The following is a 22,102-nucleotide window of genomic DNA, read 5'->3' as shown; positions in this document are numbered from 1 at the left end:
TTTTTTTTCTCCTCCATACTTCCTTATGTCTCAGCGAAGCGTGTATTTGAAGGAACAGCATATATTTATGAAGGCTTGATCTTTTCTCAGCAAATAAGTTATGTCAGGTGGAAGAATTAAGAGTTTAGTGTATGCTTAGGATGCTGTCACTGGGGCTCTCTTTATTTATTCATGCTCTTGCGCATAGTGAAATACTTATAATTTGGCTCTTTGGAGTTGACGTTCTTTTTTCTTAGATCCCATGGAACTGTTTTTTGTATTCTTGGAGCTGTAGATATGCCATGGAACATAGAGACACTTACTGATACTGCTTTTAACAGGAAACGGAACAGATGGTTCAGAAAAGATCAAAAAAGAAACAGGAAGAGGAGGAGGAGGGAGTGAATCCTGAAGGTTTTCAGAACTTTATTACCAAAGCAAGGTAAGAATAGATTTTATTTGCTTTGATAAAGGATCTCCAAGCCCTGAAGGTGATGAGTTTATTCTAAAGATGATTTGATGGATCTAAAGGCCTTTAGATACCTTTACTGACTGTAGGACCTCTTCCTGCTGGGGAGTAGAGAACTTGTCTTTTCTCTTGTCTTCCTTCCAGCAACCTAACCTTACTTGTAACATCAGCGTCTGGTGCATAGAGAAGGACATACAGTAGATGTTTTGACCATTAAGTAGCTTCCCAAAGGACAGCAGTGGTTGCCCTGGCCTGTGTAAATTTCAGACGGATGCTGGTGAACTAATGATTTCCTTTTCTGTGACACTGAAGTAAATACGGCAATACTTTGGAAGGAGAATGAAACTGGAATTGCTGCTCAGATAATCTTGAGCTGCTGAGGCCAAACAGTAGTTATGGCTCTGATGCTTAAGTTTCTTCTCTTATGCTTGCTCCCTCTCTTCAGGAAGTCTCCAGGTCTGGACTTTGAGATGAGCAAGGATGGGAGTTAGGCCTCTTATTTGGCCTGCTAAGGCAGTTCAGTGCAAACAGTTACTTTCACAATGAAAAAGCAGCATTTTCTGTCTCTGAGCTTTGTCTGCCTTAAAAGAGTCTAGTAGGAAGCACATTTTGAAAATAGTTAAGTATTGGAGAAGAGACTGAGGGGACACTTTGTTGCATTGTACAACTTTCTCATGATGGGAAGAGGAGGGGCAGGCACTGATCTCTTCTCTGTGGTGACCAGTGACAGAATCCAAGGGAATGGCCTGAAGTTCTGTCAGGGGAGGTTTAGGTTGGGTATTAGAGAGGGTTTCTTCACCAAGAGGATGGTTGAGTGCTGGAACAGACTCCCCAGGGAAGTGGTCACAGCACCAAGCCTACCAGAGTTCAAGAAGTGTTTGGATGATACTCTCAGGCACGTGGTGTGACTCTTAGGGATGGTCCTGTGCAGGGCTGAGAGTTGGAGGCAATGATCCTTTTGAGTCCCTCTTAAATCAACATAATCTGTGATTCTGTGAAGTATTCCTTAAGGCCTGTAGCATTGCATGAAAACCAAGTGTTATTACAGCCATCTGACTATGGAGAGGTCTGAAATTGTTCAGTGAACTGGAATTACTTTTTCTAACTCTCTGATTCTTGAGCACTAAAAGTAATTCCTCTTGACTCCATTATTTAACCCATGTATTACATACTTATATGGGCAATGTACTGGTTTAAAGGTAAACCAGCAGGGGAAAATGAACTCAACCCAAAAGAGAGATTATAAGTCAGAATAACAATTTAATAAAATAATACAATAAGTACGATCATACAGACAAACAATTGGTTTTAACCCACAAAACCCAAATGTATAACCCAGCACCCTGGGGCATGAACAGAGTGGTGTTCTTTGGGCCCCCTGAGTCCAAAGTAAAGAGAGAGGGGAAAAACCTGCTGGTGAGAGTGCTAGTGCAGTCTGGTCAAAAGTGGTGATTGCAGTCCGGTCAAGGGTGGTGGTCTGCAGTCTTCCTCTGGATCCCACGGGTGGTTAAAAAAGTCCCAAGACTCCAAGATTATATATTCTCCAGTTCAGGCAGGAATGCTCAGTACTTCCCTCAGGGCGGGGGGTTCCTCAATGGGCGTGAGGACAAAAACACCCTTCTGTCTGGCAGGCCTCTTAGCACCTAGTTTGTAGCCTGAGGAGTCAGACTGCTCTGGGCAGAGGGTGCGAATAGTCTATTGACAGCAGTTTCTGGGAAATGGCATGGAAGACTATGGAATACACAGTTTTGGGTTACACCCATCCAGTGATGAACTGGTCTCAGCTGTCCTAACTAGGACACCCCTGTCAATATCTGGACAGGTAGAGTTTACCTGCGTTTTTATGCTCATCTGTTTTCTCTTGGAAGATTGATGGTCAGTGCTGCTTTTTCATGACCAGTTATGAAACCATTCTTTCTTTTTCTATGTTCAGATAGCACTCTTGGTGAATGATTAGAAGTGGGTGATATCTGAGATGTCTTAACTAAGTTCAGGAGATTTCACAGTCTCTCTTGATGATACATTCTCATGAAAACAAATAATTTTACCTTTTGCTAATATAATTGATGGAGTCATTACTCTAACAGATTTATAGGCTCCCAGAAAAATCTTGTTGCTTTTCAGATAAAGATGTCTGACTACCATACACCACAGGATCTACTCCTCTAGCTAGAATGCATATTACATAGGCCTATGGCATGCTCTTGCTCCTCTGACCTTTCTGGCCACTAAAATGTCTGTTGTGTCCTAGTGCAGGTCATTTTCCTTTTTGTCAGAAAAGCTAAGAGGTGGCTGTATGGGACAGAACTGCATTCTCTTCTGTTTCCATGTTATTGGCTATCATGCCATTGTGACCTGATGCACAATCTAGGCTGAGGATGGAGATTTTTGCTAGATCATTTGCCTGAATGATAAAGAATGCTTTGCCAATGATCAGACAATTTCTGGTGATGATCTTTCTGTTTCTTATTAAGTATCAGGTATGTTTGAAAACTCTGGTATCTGACACTACTTGACACTGTGCTTGAAGCTTAAATCAGTGAGCTAGTCATTTGGAGCAAAGCAGAGGGGATAGATTTCCACTTTGAGTGTTTGTTCTGCAGTACAGTGGAGAAAATGGGTGAAAAATGTTGCTTCTTAATTGAGATTGTCTCATTGACTCTCTAACTTTGATACCACATGGATGGCATTGTGTTTAGTTACACATATGTTACGACCATTGATTCTAAATGTCCTTAGTGCATTGTAAAAGCATATACTTATACTGCTAACTTCACTTTAAAAGCTTACAGCACCTTTTCACCAACAACTTCTCATTCTTACATTTCCTTTTCACCTCTATTCTCGTTGGTTTGGGAGAAAAGGTGAACTTTGCAGCATGCCCTGAAGGTCCAAACTGCAATGTATCAGCTTTAGACATTGCTTTCACCAAAGCTCAGGCTAGCTAAGACTAGTTATACATGTGATATGCAGAGGATATTTCGAAGGATTCTAACTGTTACTATTCTAATTTATATTCCTATTTTATGTTTTCTTGTAGTGTTATTGGCACTGTACTTTGTGCTTTAGGTGTTTGCTCTGCCATATAGCCATTCAGTAGTGTTGAGGCAACACTATAAAGCAAAAAGAAAGCAAATCAAAACGATTAGAATTACAACTTGCATAAGCTCTAATAAGAATGGCCAAGTAAATGATACTGGTTTGGGACCAATAGGTGTTTAGGATACTGGGGCAGTTGCACTTTCTTCTTGTAAAGAAAATGAGAAACATAGGCAAGTTTTCTAAGTTTCACAAAAATATTGCCTGCTCTGTTTGTCCTGCAGTTTTGGCTTATTAACAAGCTTTTTCCTTCTCTTTCCTCTTCTCCCCCCACTGCTGAGTAGAAACTACTAATGATGAGTATAAAACAGAGGCTGAGCTGAGTTCTCTTGTGAAAAGATAGCTGCTTGTTCTAAAGAGCACCTGGGGAAGATTCACAAATTTAGCCATGAATGGAATCTCTCGTGTTGACCTGATCTCCCCAAATGTGTTTGGAGTGTTCACTTGCTCTTTATTTATCCTGGGAAGGCTTGAATTTTCTACTGCATAAGAAGATGGCATTTCAGTGGGATTCTCAGGTTTAGCCAAGGCATGTTGCTTTCCTTCTGCTCTTACCCTACAGAACTGAGCAAGGCATTAGCTTGTCTGGTCTCACCTTTTGTTTCCACTCACCTCTTGAGTCTCGTTATCACTTCTTGTCTTTTACATGAATGCAAAAAAGCATAGCATCCTCACTCTACATCCATTCTTCTCTCTTTATTGTAGTGAAAGTGACCTGGAGGAAGTACTGACATTTTACACACACAAAAACAAATCAGCAAGTATCTTCCTAGGAGCAAAATCCACAAGCACAAAACACAGGAACAGCAGTCACCAGGCAGAGAAGCAGCTCCGAGGTGGTAAGTTTTGCAGGCAGTTCTGAGATGATGTTGCAAAGACAAATCCAATTTAACTTCAGTCTGAAAAAAGAACAACCCCTCCATAATGTTATTCAGTTTTGAGGTTGCATATCTTTTTCTTTTTAACTCACTGTTATGTGAAGACTAGGGTAACTGCACTCCTACCTTTGTTGCCTGAAGTGAAATGGAATGAATCTGGACTGGCAGTTATAAGGAACTAAATATGGTGGGTCATGGCTGAAATGAAAATGTGCAAACTGAAACCCATAAGAATTAAAATGAACAGAGAATCTTGAAATCAAAGTAAGGGATGAAAGAAATCATGGCCTGAATTGTGCTGCCTACAGTGAGCATACTGACTGGAGGGTTGAAACTGTATATTTGAGCCTGATTAGGCATTTCATGGAAGCAGGAACAGTGCCAGACATATATCCAGTAGTCCACACTACTATACTTGACAGCTCAATTGTCATCAGTAAAGCTGCGTGGTCTACAGGAAATATTAGCAAGAAAGTCTATTATGGCAAGGTTAATTCTGTAGTCTTCTGATGATGATACCACAGTTTGCAATGTTCTGCATCCTAACTCCTTGATTTTGTTATAGAGCATCCTGAGGTGGTGGAAAAAATAAAAGGTGATCATCCCAAAAGTTCAGTTGCAGATCTGCCTGCAGAAGGAGCGCTAAAAGGCTATAAACCCAAAGAAGTTAAATCAACCTGTAAGTGAACTGGCTTAAATCATCATCAAGAAAAAAAATCAAAGGCATATAGTGTTTTTAATACAGTTTTAGACAAAGGTTGGAACCTTTGGGTTCAAACTGAGAGATTCAAATGCCCAATTTTGGGGAAGATTCTTCAGGTTTTACTTTTAAATGCAGTAGAAGATACTGTAAAGTGGGCACTAGGTAAGAGTTAGCTGCCCCTCTGTTCGGGGAAGATCTAGATGTGGCAGGCCTTGAAAGAGAATATTTATCATGTAGAACCTTTTCTTGTCTGCTGGTAGATAAGGTTATTTTGGCTTCAGTGTGTCTGAATAGAGGCATATGTGTGTTGATATTATCGAAGGATTTAAAAAGCAGCTTTTTCTCATATAGTGCATTCATTATCTTTCTGTAGTTCCAGAAGGACCCATCTTCTCTTTAAATGCTGAAGTGAAGTTACCTCGATGCAGCCGTTCTAGTGCTTCTTCCTCTGTTTCTGGTGCAACATTCCAGAGAAGTACCAGTTCCTGGGTACCGTCTCAGCCTGCAGCCTCTGAAAATTCACAGGTGGATGGTCACCATTCATTGCCGGCTCCTCCAGTTGCTCCCAAGCTGATTCAGTCCCCACCCCCACTACCCTCCTTGCAGAGCACAGCTCCTGACAGCTCTTCTGTCTTCACTAACCCAGTGTCCAGTGAGACTTGTAACCTTGCAGGGTTACATCGTTGTCGTCCTGGTAGTTACACCATTGGCCCATTCTCGTCTTTTCAGAGAGCTGCTCAGATCTACAGCCAAAGATTGACCCGACCATCTTCTGCAAAAGTCGGTGAGTGTTCTGGGATGCATAATAACCTGCTAGTTGAGTACAGAGATGTTCTGGAGTAGGTAAAAAATTTTGTTTCCAGGATTGAATTTTGTTGAATGGTGCTAAATTTCTCACAGGAAGTAGGATTGCAGGATGCAGCTCTTGTTTTGCCAGAGATACCCTTTTATTGACCAGATGAACAGGCAATCATAGAATCATTTAGGTTGGAAGAGACCTTTAAGATCATTAAGTCCAACAATTCCTTCATCAAGTCCTACCAAGTCCCCCACTAAACCATGTCCCTAAAAGCCTCATCTACGTGTCTTAAATACCTCCCTGGATGGTGACTCAGCCGCTTCCCTGTGCAGCTTGTTCCAGTACTTGACAACCCTTTTGGTGAAGAAATTTTTCCTAATATCCAATCTAAACCTTGCCCAGTGCAACTTGAGGCCATTTCCTCTTGTCGTGTCGCTTGTCATTTGGGAGAAGAGGCCAACCCCTACCTCACTACAACCTCCTTTCAGGTAGTTGTAGAGAGTGATAAGGTCTCCCCTCAGTCTTGTGCTTTGAACTCAGCCTTTGAACTTGTTCAGAAAGAGCTGAGAAATTAAATATTGTATATTTTCTTTATTATATTACTGAAATAATTTCACTTCAGTGATTTTAAATGATTTTAGTGATTTCAATATTGTTTTTATTAGCAGAAACCCTGTCCTCTCTATGTGCTGTTCTTAGTTCTTTGACTGTCTATCAAGCATAGAAAACTTGTAATGAAACCTTGGAGGTGTTGAATACTTAAAGGCATGTCAAGACCTCCAAAAAAGAAAGATCTGAATGACTCGTTACTGAAACTCATTCTCTAAGATGTTTCAGCACTGCCATATCCAAGAGTATCCTAAAACCACGATTTAGAGACTTCTCATCTATCATGCTGGGGTAGAACACAGCTGAGCAATGCAAATTTAGAGTGTAAGGAATGTGAAGGGTAGAAGAAACTGTAGGAATTTGGATGCAGACTATAATCTATTTGGAAAGTTTTGGGAAGCACATATAGGCTAAGAGCTTGGTCCTGGTAATACCTAATTTTTTGTATTTTGAATGATGGTATGTAATTGTTTTAGGTTGTGTGTCAGGGTCAGCACATGTTCACTAGTGTTGCTATATATAATAACAACAGAATCACAGAATATGTAGAGTTGGGAGGGACCCACAAGGATCATCGAGTCCAACTCCTGGTCCTGTACAGGACTAACCCTGAGAGTCACACCACGTGCCTGAGAGTATCATCCAAACACTTCTTGAACTCTGGCAGGCTTGGTGCTGTGACCACTTCCCTGGGGAACCTGTTCCAGCACCCAACGACCCTCTTGGTGAAGAACCTTTTTCTAATATCCAACCTAAACCTCCCCTGACACAACTTCAGACCATTCCCTTGGGTTCTGTCACTGGTCATCACAGAGAAGAGATCAGTGCCTGCCTCTCCTCTTCCCCTCAGGAGGAAGTTGAAGACTGTGAGCTTTCTGGCATTAAAATAAATCTTACTTCCCAGCTGAACAACTTACTTGAAGAGATCCATTTGCCTTTAGGAAAAACATCATAGATTTAACTTAGGTAACACCAGCCAGTGTTCTCTGGAATTGGGTGCCACTAGATATATTATAATAAAGGGAATACAGGTCTGGAGTCGATAATTGCTTATAGAGGCAATACCCATGAAGAATAGAGGTATTCTGTATTCTTCCTAGTGGCATATCTGCTTTTATGTCTCTGTGATCAGCAGGCTGAGTCTGACATACTGCTGGGTAAGCATACCAAAATGTTTGTTTGATAGGTTTGTGCCATCGCAGTTCAAGTGGGCAGCGTGTGGGCTCAGCCAGGATGCAAAAAGAAACCGAATATACTTCTTCCCAGAGCAAATGTCATGGCCCCAGTATGGCAGCAGCAGAACTGCAGCAGCTACCAGAAAAGCAAGCAGCCTGTCAGTATTCCCCACCAAGCCACGTCAGTCTCCTTACACAGCAGGTATGTAAGCACTAAAGCTGGAGTCCTGGTGCAAGAGAGAAGTTTGTTGCAGGCTTCTGTGTCAGCACTGGGCTGGGATGAGACATGCTGTAAGGAGTAAATCTCATGAAAATTGATTTCTCTCATCTTGTTGTTTTGAAGTGTTTACAGTAACCAAAATTTTAATTTTCTGTGAGATTACAAGAATGTTGCTGAAGTCCTTTTATAGGAGAAAGTGAGACTGAGCAGAGAATTAGAAAATATGTTATAAAAATGAAATCCATGCCTTGTCTTGTTAAACAATAAAACCAAGTCTTTTCAGATTTGGGCTTCCATGCAGCTTGCTTCCTCATTGCTCCAGTGTGTCATCACAGTGCTGGGAATGAAAGTCTGCGGAATGGGTTCTGATGTAAATTCTATATTCCAATAACATTATAAAGACATAATGAAGTACTTACTAACATGGGAAATGATAATCCTTTTGTTAAAGGTGGTGATATATATCAAACTTACATTGAGTTCTGGTAGAATTCCACTTAGTTTCATATTTCTTTTTGAGTTATGTCCTAAATGGCTACACACATAGACCTTTTTTTCTTCGTAATATACTGTAGTTGTGCTCGTCATAGGTGTTCAAGTTGGACATTTCTTAGTTAATTAAGCTACCAACTGGAGATTCTCCAGAATAGGCATTTTGCCTTGGAAAATAATTTTTTTTTCTCTTTATCTGCTAGAGACAAACAATTTAAATGTCTTTGTTCTAATTCTTTGGTTTTGAAGTATTGTTTTAAATTTATGTTTTGCTAAGTTTTCTGAGGCATGTTTAATAGTTGTAACAGCTGCTGCTATTTGCTTCTTTTTGCTTCTTTCAATTTTATTGATATATGTTTGGATTTTTAATATCTGGTTAAATGATTGGCAGTATGTTTATTTCAAAATGTGGGATGCATTTATAACTCTAGGAAGCTGAATGATTTTTCTTTGCAGATAGGTCTTCACCTTTTAACGGATAAGTCACAAAAGCACAGCCCCTTCATGTTGATGGACTCAGCAGAGAATGTGAGCACTGAATATACTAGTGATGCTGAGGACTGATCTTGTACCAGGCCAGATCCTATTTAGGCAAATTGTTCTTGTTCGCTTGTCCAGTAATACTCAGAGCTGTCAGTCTGGTTCTCAGCTGGTTTTAAGTTAAACTTTGTTGATAAAACTATTCAAAGAAACTTGGTAGTGAGACATTTTCATTCAGGAAATGCTGACTTGTTGAAAGCTAGATAAATGATGGAAACTGCCTCCACAGATAAAAGTTAGTATCTAAACAAATATTTGGGAAAAAATTTGAAATTTGTCTGTTTCGTTTCAGTCTTTTCAGAAAGGAACTTTTAAAAATAAATTCATGGACTTTTTCCCTAAAACCATTCATTACCCGTTCTGCTCTTACTGCTTTGGTTTCTTAGGTCTATCTGGAGAAACCAAGGTGTCTTCTTGCAGCCATTTTTGTAGCTATTAAATGATTTTTAAACTTCTCTATTCCTACTATGGCTAATTATTGCTAGTTAAATTAGAAAGAATAGAAAGGGGAATTCAGAGAGGAATTCACAAAGCTCTGCATGGGAAGGGCAATGTAGCTTCCTGGGCACAGCTGTTTTGAGTGACAAGGGAGCATATTCCAGTGGCAACTGAAACCTGTTTAGCCGTCAGTCAGTCAATCAGTGTAGGTGTACTGTCGGCAGAGGGGATGGAGACAGATTGTGCTAAGACCAATATGATCAACAAAATATCCGTTTATTACAAGAAGGATACTCATATACTGCTTCTACATCCCGACACATGATCACCTCTTCTACAGTATTGGGTACATAAGAAAAACATACTTTGTTGTCCAGTGCTAACTGGACTACAACAGGTGTCCATATGATCTTGAGGGCCCACGTTTACCCTCTTGAAACTCCACCTTCACCTTGGCACTGATCCTCCTTTGTTCTAACTTCAAGGGCTGAAACCATGTTAGCTACGCAGTTTCTTTTACTGTTTGTGCTTTAGCTATGCCAAGGCAAGGCCTACAGAAATGCAGAGGAAATTGTTCACACTGTTTGTTCTCCCAACAGTATACTCAAGTCTGAAACAGGCTATGAAGTACAGGGATAGCTCTGGAGGTATGTTGGTTATAGTAAATGTGTCTGCATTGCTTTTTGCTTCTAAGTTCTTCCAAGATATTAACCACAGAAGAAGTGGGAAATGTGTAGTAGGAGAATGGAGGTGCTAATTCCCTTCTTTGTGACAAGCAAACAATAGACACCTCAGCTCCTACTAGACGTTGTAGGTTTTCTGACATATATTTTGTGTTTGACTATGCAGTGTTTTTACAGGCTTTGGTTCAGTAGTGAAATATAGAAACATGGCTTGGGTTGCATTTGTCATCTTCTGTCATCATGAAAAAGATCCATGTAGAAAGGAATTTATGAGTCAATGAAAAGTTTAGAGCTGGAGTTCTATCTGACAATGAGTTTCCTTCCTGAGCCTGTGTCCTTTCATTTCTAGACTTCTGCTCTCTACTGTGGTTCTCCTGGCCCTGTTTTTTAAATGGTTCCTTTGGAGAAATGAAATCTGAAGCTTGTTTAGTATGAAAATTCAGATTTAGTTGAGGACAGTTTTTAAGGCAATCTACCTCTTCAGTACAGAATTTATGGCACATAGTAATTCTAAGCTGAGACCATTATTTTAGTCACACTTGAAAAAGCAGTGTTTTAGACAGTTCAGATGTAGCTGCAAAACCTGATGGACATAACTAACAAGTTACTACTTGTGCTTTTTTTTTTTAACCTAGATGCATTCTACTCTTCTGTCATCAAAGAGTCATTCTGATTACTTTTTTCATCCAGCCTGACCTTTAAAGCCTGTTTTGCAACAAGGACCAAGGGGTTTTGTGAGAAGACAGGGCTGCCATGACACTGAAGGGCAATAAGAGGTATCGGCGTACAATAAAAGCATAATAGTATGACAGCAGGTACCTCTACAGGAAAAACTGGAGGAGCCAAGCAAGGCTTGGGCTTATTGTTGAGGGACCTGGAACCAGGACACCTGTTTTTGAGCTGCTAGGCATGGGTGTGGATTTGAAGCAGAGAGATTGAATAAATAGAAATGCAGGCATTGCAGAGTAGGCTGGCAGTTTGGAAGGTGATTTGCAGAATGATAGATATCATGGATTTGGGCAGACCAGGATTTGGTCTGAACCAGGAAGGGGAAAATGGAGGCAGAAAAGACAGAAACATGTGATAGAGGATTTAGTAAACAGCTAGAGGGAATGGGGAAGTCAAAAGACTGTTGGTCTGGGCTGAAAGGGGGAAAGGCTTGAAATGGGAGTTTTTGGGGATTCTGGGTTATGAAACACTGGTGGCTTTGGGACAAGACAATTAAGGGATTGAAAACTGAGAGAAGGTGAGAGATAGGTCTCGTAACCAGGTGACTTAAACAGGGCACTACTCTCCTATGCATTTCTAGACAGGAGATTCTGAATTGTTGTTTTCCCCCTTTTCAGTCCTCTGTTTACACCACTTGAAATATAATAGTATTTTTATAAAAGCATTCTAAAATAAATTGGTGTGAAGATGATCCCTGGAAGAGAACATTATTTACCTAAATAATAAAAATAGTACAATTGTTTAAAACCATTCCAGAAACTTGGAGTTAGTTTGCTTTGTTTGTAAGTGCCTGTATGAAAGGGACTTGATATTTCAATTTAATTATGTTTCATGATAAGATTAGGATAATTTATTTGAAGGGGTATATGACTTGAAAATACTGCTGTTGCTGTAGGGTGTGTTTCTTTTCAAAGGGCAAGAACTATGTAAGAGTTGAATGTCTTTGTCTGTGCCTTGGTTCCCTTTGTTGTGCCCGGATTTTGGGGGCTGGAGTGCTCTGAATGCATACCTTCTTCCAAGAGCAGCTGGGAAGCTTGTTTTCCATTCCCATTTTTGTGAGAATTGCTTCTGGTATCCATGCACTAGTGTGGGTCTCTGGGGTTCCCAGGAATGTAACTTCAGCAGTTGTGCTTGGAATGATGTTGTCATTCTGGCTGTGACTCCACCTCTGTCCCTCTCCAATCTCTGCTGTTCTTCACTGTTCCCTTCCCATGTCCAAAGCACCTGTTTTATATTTCCTCTCTTACACTCTTGTTTTCTAGCCTCTATATTAAATTAGTTTATTATTTATTTATTTTTATTGATAGATTTTTATTAGTTATTGATATTATTTTATTATTGACTGCCAAAATGTTGATGTTCAAAGGCAAAATTTTAAGTGTAAGTGTCTGATGGACTTTGAATAAGATGTTTAAAATCTGTCCTCTTAAGAAAACAAGATTTTTGTGATTACATCAGCTTTCTGTCTTGACAGCCTTCTCCATTCACTTCTGAAACACCAGATGGGAACTTCACACTGATACTCAGAATGTGCAATTCTTAGTATATGGGAGATGGAGATGGTAGGAAGCTAAAGCTTTCCTGATGTGTGGTTTTGTTCCATTGTACTCAGTTTTCAGTCCTCACAAAGCATATGAGAACATTTTGCCTTTAATTTGTGTTTTTAAAAAATATTTTCCATTACATTGTATGAAATGTCATTAGTGCATCCTTATTCTTGCAACCTGGAGAAAACAAGAGTGCCTTCACAGTGATATACAGTAGAAAAATTGATCTAGAGTCCTTAAGAATCATTATTTAATTTCTTTGCATCACTGTACAATGCCTTACTGCCCAGTTGCAGGAATGAATGAGAGATGAATAGAGAGAAAAGTGGAGCAGTATTATTCTATCTTAGACTAGAAAAGGAGAAGTTGTTTGGGTAACTTCTGTAGCTGTCTTTAATGGTAAGAGCAGAAAAGATGTTGCCTTAAGGACACATTTGAGTATGACAATCTTCAGTTATGTTATGAAGGATATGGTCTGTATCAGGACAAGTGCTATTCAGTGTCTTCATCAGTGACACAGTGGCATCAGGTGCACCCTCAGCAGGATGGCCATCCAGAGGGACCTGGACAAGCTTGAGGAGTGGGCATATGGGAATCTTGTGAGACTTAACAAGACTAAGTACAAAGTGGTGCACCTGGATCAGGGCAACCCCTGGTATCAATACAGACTGGAGGATGAACAGATAGAGAGTGACCCTGCCGAGAAGGACTTGGGAGTGCTGGTGGGGTGAGAGGCTGGACATGACCTGGCAATGTGCACTTGCTGCCCAGAAAGCTGATTGTGTCCTGGGCTGCATCAAAAAAAGTGTGGGCAGCAGGTCCAGGGAGGTCATTCTGCCCCTCTACTCTGCTCTGTGAAACCCCACCTGGAGTAGTGTGTCCAGCTCTGGGGCACAGGAAGGGCATCAGTCTGTTGGAATGAGTCCAGAGGAAGGCCACCAAGATGATCAGAGGGCTGAAGCACCTCCTGTGAAGACAGGCTGAGAGAGTTGGGATTGTTCAACCTGGAGAAGAGAAGGCTCTGAGGTGACTTTATTGTGGCCTTCAGTACCTAAAAGGTGTCTACAGGACAGCTGGAGAGAGACTTTTTACAAGGACACGTAGTGATAGGACAAGGGGGAATGGCTTCGAACTTGACGCTTGATATTAGAAATTCTTTACTGTAAGGGTGTTGAGACACTGGAAGAGATTGCCCAGAGAAATTGTGGATTCTCCATCCCTGTAAGAGTTCGAGGACAGGTTGGATAGGGCCCTCTGAGCAATCTGCTCTAGTGGAAGGTATCCCTGCCCATGCTGGTAGAGGCTTGGAACTAAATGATCTTTATGGTCCCTTCCAACCCAAATGATACTATGATATTATGATAAATATTCAGCATTAAAAATTAATGTGTACACTGTAGTGTCTAGGGAGAGAATTTATTGTTAAATATAGCTGTTAACAATGAATGTTAGCTTTTACTTCTGAGGAATTTTATTCAATTCCATTTATTTAAAACCACAGGTTTATGATGTTTCTGTGATTACATAAAATCTATAGTAAATCTAATTCTGAGATTACGACAACAGTGGGAGTTATGTACCTCTATCCATAACATATCTTTCAAACACTGCCTAATTTTTGCCTAAATTATGCACCAGCTAACTATGGTACTCCACAGCATCCAGAAATAGAAAGGTGTGCCTCTAGTTAACTGCCCGGTATGTCTGGGAGCAAGCAACACAGAGATCTCTACTGAAAATGTGCCTTTGAGGATCCAGCATTAACCTGGTAAGTCCGTGGCTGAGTAGGATGATAAGGATCTCAAAAAGTCATAAGAAAATGAGTAAGAAAGAGAAAACCCCTGTTGAAATTCCTTGTTTCGACTACATTAGCCTTAATTATAGTATGTTCTTGGCTGTTTTGTGAAAGATGTTAAGTGCATAGAAGTGCAAGATCTATAAGAGTCTTTCAGTTGAGGGCTAAAATCAAGTGGAGTTCAACATATCTGCTCTGAGCTGCTGCTTAGCCAGTCAGAATGTGTATATTAATTAGCAGTGAACAGGAGTCTAATTTGGAACTAGCTGCAATGTGTACTGCTTCTTGCTTGTAAGTTAGGAGGATGTGGGGAGGAAAGATCTTGAAGATATCATAGGCAGCAGACTTGTGAATGATGTGGTTATTTGGCAGGGAGACATGTGGCAGTGCCACAGGAAATCAGATTTTTTTAAATATGCCATTGATAGATTAATTTATTATTGCAGTGAGAATACAGTCTAGATCTATAGAAAAATAAATTTGGAGGATGGGGGCATTAGAGGTACTAAATAATTTCTTTTGCATTATTTTTCACTATAGTAGGTAAAGAGGAGATACATTTTCTTGCCAGGTAATGAAATTAAGCTCCTAGTAAAAAAAAAAAAAGAAAAAATGCTTTATGAGACTTCTATGGCTGTATGGTATACATTCAGGAGTTCAGAAACACAACAGTGAAGTGGCAAAGTTTCTGCTGAAAGGTGCAATCAGTCATAAAACTGGTATATAGGACAGAAAGGCCACATGCCTTTCTGTAATAAGGATCCTAAAGTTTCCTATAAATTAAAGTAATGAGTCTTGCTCCACTAGGAGATATATATTAAATAGAAATAGAATTTTAATTCACAGAGATAAACGTAAGTTGGGGAAAAAATCCCAAACAAAACAAACAAAAAACCCTAACCCAAAACACCCAACCTATGTCTTATCTATTAGAATTCTTTGAACTGAGAAAAATAACATCCAGTGGAACTATTGCAACTTTTAAAAAAGTTTTTTACAATTTTAGCAAGGACTGTTAAGCCAGCAAGGTGTCTGGAAAGTTTTATTACAGATCAAAAAAAACCCCAGAAAGCAAACAAAAGATTAACTAATCAGTTTGCTACACTGCAAGTGGCTAACTGAAGATAGAGAATACAGAATGTACATGGAGTGTAAAATTAAATGTTTGATAGGAGGAGGTTCACAAGGACTGACATTTTATTACCTAAAGAATGAAAATAAAAACAAGTTGTTGCAAGGTAATATGGAGTGTGAATTTACAGTAGATTAACTACTCTATGGTGTTCATCCATGTGAACACATGCTTGTGCAGCTCATGTTTGCTACATGAGATAGCTTGTTGTCCTTCATTATAACGTGGGCTGCAAGAGGCCTGTGTTCAATGACTGAGAAGTTAGGGGTGTGCTGTAAACTCAGACTTGAGCCTACCTCCTGGTAATTTGTCAGTACATCTGTGTTCTTTTGTTGATTATTATTAGTAAAACTAAGAGAACTTTAATAGCTTCATTAATTGGACAAGACACTGGCAGATGAAGTTCAATGTTTACAAATAGTATGACAATCAATAATTTTAACCACTTAAATGACTAATCTAAAGCTTATTTCTGTAGGAAAGAAAAAATGAATTTTATTTTGGAAAGCTCAGTGGAGGTACCTGTTCTAAGTCAAGCAGTAAAGGCAGCAAACAAAAGTTTTTAATTGTTTAAGGAACAGGATAAGAAATAGTATGTAATTATGTAAGCATGAATTACATAACCTCCCTTTAAAAACTGTTTTCAATTCTGGTTGCCATTCCTTAAGTGAATTTGGGGAAAAATAACTGGGATTCACAGATGAATGACTGCAACAATCAACTGCAAAATGAAATTTTAATGAGGAAGTGAAAATATTAAGTTTGTTTAGGGAGGAGATGGGCATGAAGGACTTATACCGAGCAGTGGAAGACAAGGTAAATAAAGTTGATTTTATTCATGTTTCTTATAATAAGAAGGGGATATTCAGTTTAATAGGAAGATACTGGAATAAAAAATGATAATAAAAGTGAATAGTTATTGTCACAGAATATACTTACCTTCTGAAACTCCCTGCAACAGGATACCATTAAGGCTGAAAACTTAACAGGCTGTAGTTACCTCAAACAGAATAATGAGCATTTTGCAAATGACAGATCCCTAGGTTTTAACATACAGAAATAACAAATTCATTTTCCTTATCAATAAAATGTTTCGGTTAGATGCATGGAAGCTTAAATTTCTTCCATCTTCTTAGATATGTCAGATGGGATAGCAAGTTTACTGGGCTGTTGCTAATTATTTTTGCAGAGTGCTGATGTGTTTGTCAGTATGTGTAGTGATTCACCCACAGTGTTGTCAGCATGTTAACAATACAGTTTTTCAATTGTCCTGAAATTTTGTTGCTCAGTTTGCCCGTTACCCTGCATGAGCCTAAGATGGCAACAGTACAGGTGGAGAATCAAGGCAGGTACATTGGTGTTGAGCTGGGGAATGAGACCTGAAGATACAGTTTTGTAAGCCCCTTTCATTGGATAGGGACTTAATTGCCTTTCTTGCCTTGATTTGTGATCTAGGGATCTTACTGGCTAACTATGTGACTTCTGGACAGCTGAACTACGAGGGTGTTTTTTTGCTTGTACTTACTGTTAGCTGCTGGCCTTTCATGACGGATAGATGGATGAAGACTGTGACCGAAATAATCCAGGCTACTTTTCTCTCTGCTGTGTTTCTTACCAAGCCTTGATTCTAATGTCTAAATTTTAAATTTCATGTATGTTTAGCATAAAATATTTCCATGTGCTTGCACTGCAGGACTTTCTACAGAGAGGACATTAAAATGCACAGCATGTGTGTAGATCTAGAGCCAGGTGGCTGGATCCTGGATACGTATGGGTTTTTTCTTTGTGAATAGCATGCTACTTCTCTCTGAAGTATGCTGTAAGGTAAAAAGAAGGTTTTCTTCTGCAATGCTATATCTGTGTGAGGTCTGTATCACTTCCTGATGGGGAGGGCTACAGTTGATATCTACCAGGCTATAGTACTTTGTAGTTATTAATGCTAGTGAACTGAAGAATGTGTTGAATTGGCCAGCTTCACCAGGATAAGGAGGAAGAGAAGGAGGGGAAACGTGGTAGGAATTCTGACCCTCTCTGTGAGGGGGAGTGTGAGATTTCAAGTCCCAGCTATCATCAGGAATAGCTCCAGTTCTTGCAGTTGAGGAGTTTAATCACAGGGATAACATCAGACCACCCAGGCAAAGGCTATACAGAGCTGCCTCCATCTCTGCTATGCAAACAGTCAGTACCCAAGATCCAGCAGCCAGGATTTCTGCAAACATACTGACAGATCCATAGGAGGATGGGGCGCTTTTCTTACTGTATGGTTTTTATTTGGACAGAAGGTTGAAATTAGCAAGAAGCAGATGAGTTTACTAAACCTTAGGACCAGGGAGAGGGAGTGAGGAAGAATTGAAAGGAACACTTTATGGTGTCCTGTGGAAATGTGCCACAGGAATCCCAAAATATCAAGCTTCATCATGTTAAACATCAGCTATGACAATATTGGAAGCCACACCACTCCTCATTTACCTGTCTTTGCACAGTGTGGTACCCTGGCCTGCCTTATCCTCAACAGAAGAAAAGTGCCACAAAGCAAACTGCCAGTCTGCCAAAACACACTGTACAGGACCCAGTGGATATCAGCTCTTTCATGTCTAGAGCTGAACAGCACAACATGGTGACTGCAACAAGAGCAGTAAACTCAGGGTGCAGCAAATACAAGAATTTGGTGGGGATGCTTTCCCACTGAGGTGCTGTGTTTTGTTTTTTTTTCAGTGATAAGCCCTTGCTTTGACTCAACCCACTTTACCTGCTTCTTAATCAGATTATTTTCCTTATATAACCATTTCATTGGTTTTTACTCTTCCACTGATGGAGAGGAAGGGAAGTGTAAAGAAAAAAGGCATCTTACTGTAGGAAGAGGAGCAAGAGGCAGGAGATCAAGTCTGAGGGGCATTCTTCTCCTCTTGTTCACATACCTCTGTACTGGTGTAGGGCCCCATCCCCTTCTCACCCCAGCTGTTCACACAGAAGCTGGAATTACTTTTAGTACTACTAATTTGTAGCATCAGCAGTAATGTAACCATCTCAGCAGAGGCTGTAGGAAGTGAAAATATTAATGTAGTTTCTGCAGTGCTCAAATTGAACCCCTTTTGCTCTGAGGCTCCAAAGGGAATAGGAGGAGAGAGTTTTGTTATTATGCAGCAACATCTGTAGATAGTCACCAAACAGGCCAGGCTGAGCAGCTAGAACTCATGTTGGGAAAGATTACACCCTGATCATCAAACTTCTGGCAGGATTGTGCCTTATAAAAATCACTTCCACTGGGAAGTTCTGAGACAGAGAGTGTCTAAATGAAAGCCTGACTTTCAGGAGAAGGAAGAGGGGAGTTCAGCCATCCACAGCAGCAGCGCTAACTTGGGTTTTCTTTTTTCATTGTTAAATGGATGCATATGCTGGAGACACTACAAAGGAATTTGCAAGTTTGTCAGGTTTCCCAGGAATGTCTCTGGCAGGTCTGGAACATTTTCTGGAGACTGGAACACTTGTGCTCTGTATGCATATGTATATCCTGTAAGCTGGTAGGCTCAGAGAGCAGAGAAGGAATGTCACAGGCCTTTGGCCAGATCAGCCTTGGTAAACACACAGATTTCACACTTCCTAGCCTGCTAGCCCCAGTTCTTCTCTTCTGGCTGGTTCCTCCTGCAAATTTAAGTCTGTATGTAAAATGAGGGTGTTTTAGTAAGGGGTATGGTCAGCAAGATGGCCTGGGTAACAAAAAGGTAGTTCTAGAAAGATCTGTATTGCGTGGTTTCTTCACAGAATTTGTACTGGGATATTTTGTGCCACTATTCAGACAGTGATTGTGTGTGTGTTTTATTTATGGTTTGGGGTTTCCTTTGCCTCTTAAGAGAGAGTGGTGTTTATTTCCCATACTGGGATGGCCTTCAGTATCTTGTTGCATTAAGGAAGGCAAGGCAACTGGACTGTTTCCAGTAGTACTGGCAGACCTGTGTGCTGTGTTAGACCAAGCCATGCTAGCCTGCGCTAGATCACAGATGTACATAGGAGCTCTGTGGTAAAGCCAAAAAAATACAACATACAGTGGGGAGAGAAGAGATTAACAGTGAGTATTTATACTGTTATAGCATCTAGTCATAGTCATCTCTGAAGGCAGAAAAATATAACTGAAAGAATAAAGCAAAATTCTCTTTCTTTCCTTTTTTTCTTTTTTACAAATGGCAAGTTCTTAGCTCTTCCTCTTTGTTCAAAATTTTACTGATCTTGAAAGCCTTAGATGTATCTGTCTGAGGAAGGCTTGACTACAGTGATAAGGAAGTGAGATAAGGAAGCCAGGTAATGAAAGAAAAAACACATTTCATTTACAAGCTATTGGATAAAGATGGCATTGCTGGATGAACAATAAGTAATAAAATGGAGAATTAGGGATTGACTGAAGGGTTCTTGAGGGAGTCAGACTGGGTAAACATATGGATACATGTACAGAGAGAGCACATGGGTAGAAATAGATCAAAGGGCTAAGGAAAACATATTACAAATGTTGAGACATTTTTGCACATTTTCAGTTTTCAGGTGGAATGGTTCCCTCTTTGAGCTTATGATGCAGTGTCATCTTGTCCTGTCTGACACATCAAAACTTTAAGATTCTGGTCTGGTCATAAGGTAGAGTAGCAGTGATCTTATGTGCATCTTACCATGATCCTTGTCCAATCTTTCTTTAAACAAAAAAGTTTCTTAATAAACTGTTCATTTATATATACCTTTGAAACTTGTTGAGAGGTTACATTGTGCTGAAAACTTTGTCTTCTCCCATTTCTGACTGTGAACTTTTTATCATTTTGAAGGTTTTTTTGGAAGAGACAAAGTAGGCCTATGATTACTGTATTCTTTTGGCATACCTCTTAGCCTTGATGTTTGAGATATGGCTTGAACTCTGGAAATCTTTTCCTCCTCACTAGTCAGAAAGATCCAAATGGAAATGTGAGATGTGTGAACTGGAGGGGATGCAAGTGTGTCTCCAAGTATGAGAAATGATCTTAGACTTTGTAGATTTTTTTAGATCTCCAATCCCCAGCACTTTATAGGCATATGACTGGCTTCTGCCAGAAAAATGCTAAAACTGCCAACTGGGGAGGGTCAAGTAGGCAATTTTTGTAGTGTACTGCTTGCTCAGTGTTGTAACACATAGTCCAGTGAAACTCAGGATCTGCTGTTCAGGATGTTGGTAATGAAAATTTAAGTAACTTTTTCACTGCCTGCTAGTAGGGGCAGAGTAACAACTTCTAGTGATGATGTGTCAACCTATTCATCCTGGTTGACTCCTGTAAACTAGCAAGAGAAACACTTAGGCTTTCAGGAGGCTTATCCTGAATCTGTAGAGGCTGATCTGTAGCACTGGTTATTGGTTGTGGGGTTTTTCTGGTCATTGTTATAATTCACTGATTTAGCTTCTTTGAACCATTAGAGAAGATAAAAAAGAAAATGCTAACTTTATTATAGAAACAAGATTATTGAATATGATCATGGAAACTCTGGAAGGACTAGAATAATGTAGATCAGAAAAGGTAAAGATATTAAGCTCTTCTTCTGACTCTTCCTTGTGATTGCAGTCATTAACTTACCTTGTAACACTTAAAAATAAATGTAGAAAGGTGTCTTGGTTTGAAACAGTTTGGAGAGGCAGAGACCTCAAACAGAAGTCTCCTCTCTCAGATTCAATACCTCTGGTTTCTCCAGTACAGAGAGAGAGATACCAAATATGCCCAGGTGTAAGTGAAAAAAAACCTCTGTACCAAGATGAATGCTAATAACAATACTGATAAAACTGAGTTAAACCAACTGATGAGGAGGAACTTCCCGAGCCCCACCCACCAGACCAAATCAAGATGGCAGCTGGTCTCCTCCACCTGGAAGAAAACCACAGCCACAGGACAGAGACAAGATGGCTGCCCTTCCATGTGGTTTGCCTCCCCATGCCTGGGAATCCTGTCAGGAAAGTTGGAGAGTCAGTGCTGGCAGGAAATGGCAGATAGTGGGATTTGACACTGGCAGACGCTTGTGTGGCACTGTAGTGAGGCTGCAGTGCTGGTACAGGCAGTTGGGGCAGGACTGCAGACCCCCCAGGTGACTGGAAGGACCAGCAAGACACCCGTTGGATCCACAACAAGACTTGGTAGTTACATTTTGATGTTTATTGGTTGAAGTGGTGGTTGCAGTCTGGATCGGTCAAGGTGATGGTAGAAGCCTCAAAACTCAGTTATACACACTCAGGTTCAGGTGGGAATGCCTCCAATACCTCCCCTGGAGCAGGGAGTTTTGCACTGGATGATGTAATACTGTGAGTGGGATACTAGGGAGTCTTTGACACTTTCTAAGATTTTGCAGCTGAGTCCATTATGGCTTGTCAACAAGAGATGAATACCTTCAGGCTTGGTGTGAATATTTGGGGGAGTTATCACAGCTGAGTAATCTGTGTAAGGAAAAAGAAACACTACCCCACCTCTTAGGGTTTGCTTCTTTCCTTATCTTGTTTAACACCCAGTTTGTAGGCTGAGGTGTTGGATGTGCATGTCTTCAGCCCCTGGCCTGGTTGGCCACTCTGGACGTTGTTAGCAAAGCACACTGCTGATTGAGCCATGAGCACCAATAGTCCAGTCTCTTACAGCACCTGGGCAGTCACTGCAGGTGGTCCAATGCTTGAGTGAGTGAATCACTAGCAGTTCAGTCTCTTTAAAGAAGGCAAAACACCGAAAAGGCACATTAGGAAAAAGAAAAAGTGGATACCAGAATTTTTGTGTAGTTCAGGACAAAAAGTATTTTAGCATTATGCAATAATTTGTCTTTTGGCTTATTAG

The 22,102-nt window shown here is 40.3% G+C and overlaps 1 protein-coding gene across 12 annotated transcripts in view; it reads left to right on the top strand.

The window, feature by feature from the left end:
* Positions 1-22,102, top strand: part of TTLL5 (tubulin tyrosine ligase like 5) — a 137,319-nt gene that overhangs the window by 56,946 nt on the left and 58,271 nt on the right. For 11 of the 12 annotated variants that reach the window (XR_007907607.1, XR_007907608.1, XR_007907609.1 and 8 more), the window contains 5 exons: positions 321-421; positions 4,253-4,386; positions 4,991-5,104; positions 5,502-5,912; positions 7,723-7,913. Coding sequence is in view for 8 of the 12 variants with exons in the window: in XM_051806737.1 (XP_051662697.1) it covers positions 321-421; positions 4,253-4,386; positions 4,991-5,104; positions 5,502-5,912; positions 7,723-7,913 (951 nt within the window). In the remaining 4 variants the exon portion in view is untranslated. The remainder of the gene's footprint in view (positions 1-320; positions 422-4,252; positions 4,387-4,990; positions 5,105-5,501; positions 5,913-7,722; positions 7,914-22,102) is intronic. The other variant, XM_051806741.1, reaches the window with a different exon arrangement.

Source organism: Manacus candei, unplaced genomic scaffold (assembly GCF_025592945.1).
Source record: "Manacus candei isolate 608988 ecotype Guabito, Panama unplaced genomic scaffold, ASM2559294v1 h1tg000067l, whole genome shotgun sequence".
Lineage (NCBI taxonomy): Eukaryota > Metazoa > Chordata > Aves > Passeriformes > Pipridae > Manacus > Manacus candei.
This window is presented reverse-complemented; position numbering and strand designations above follow the sequence as displayed.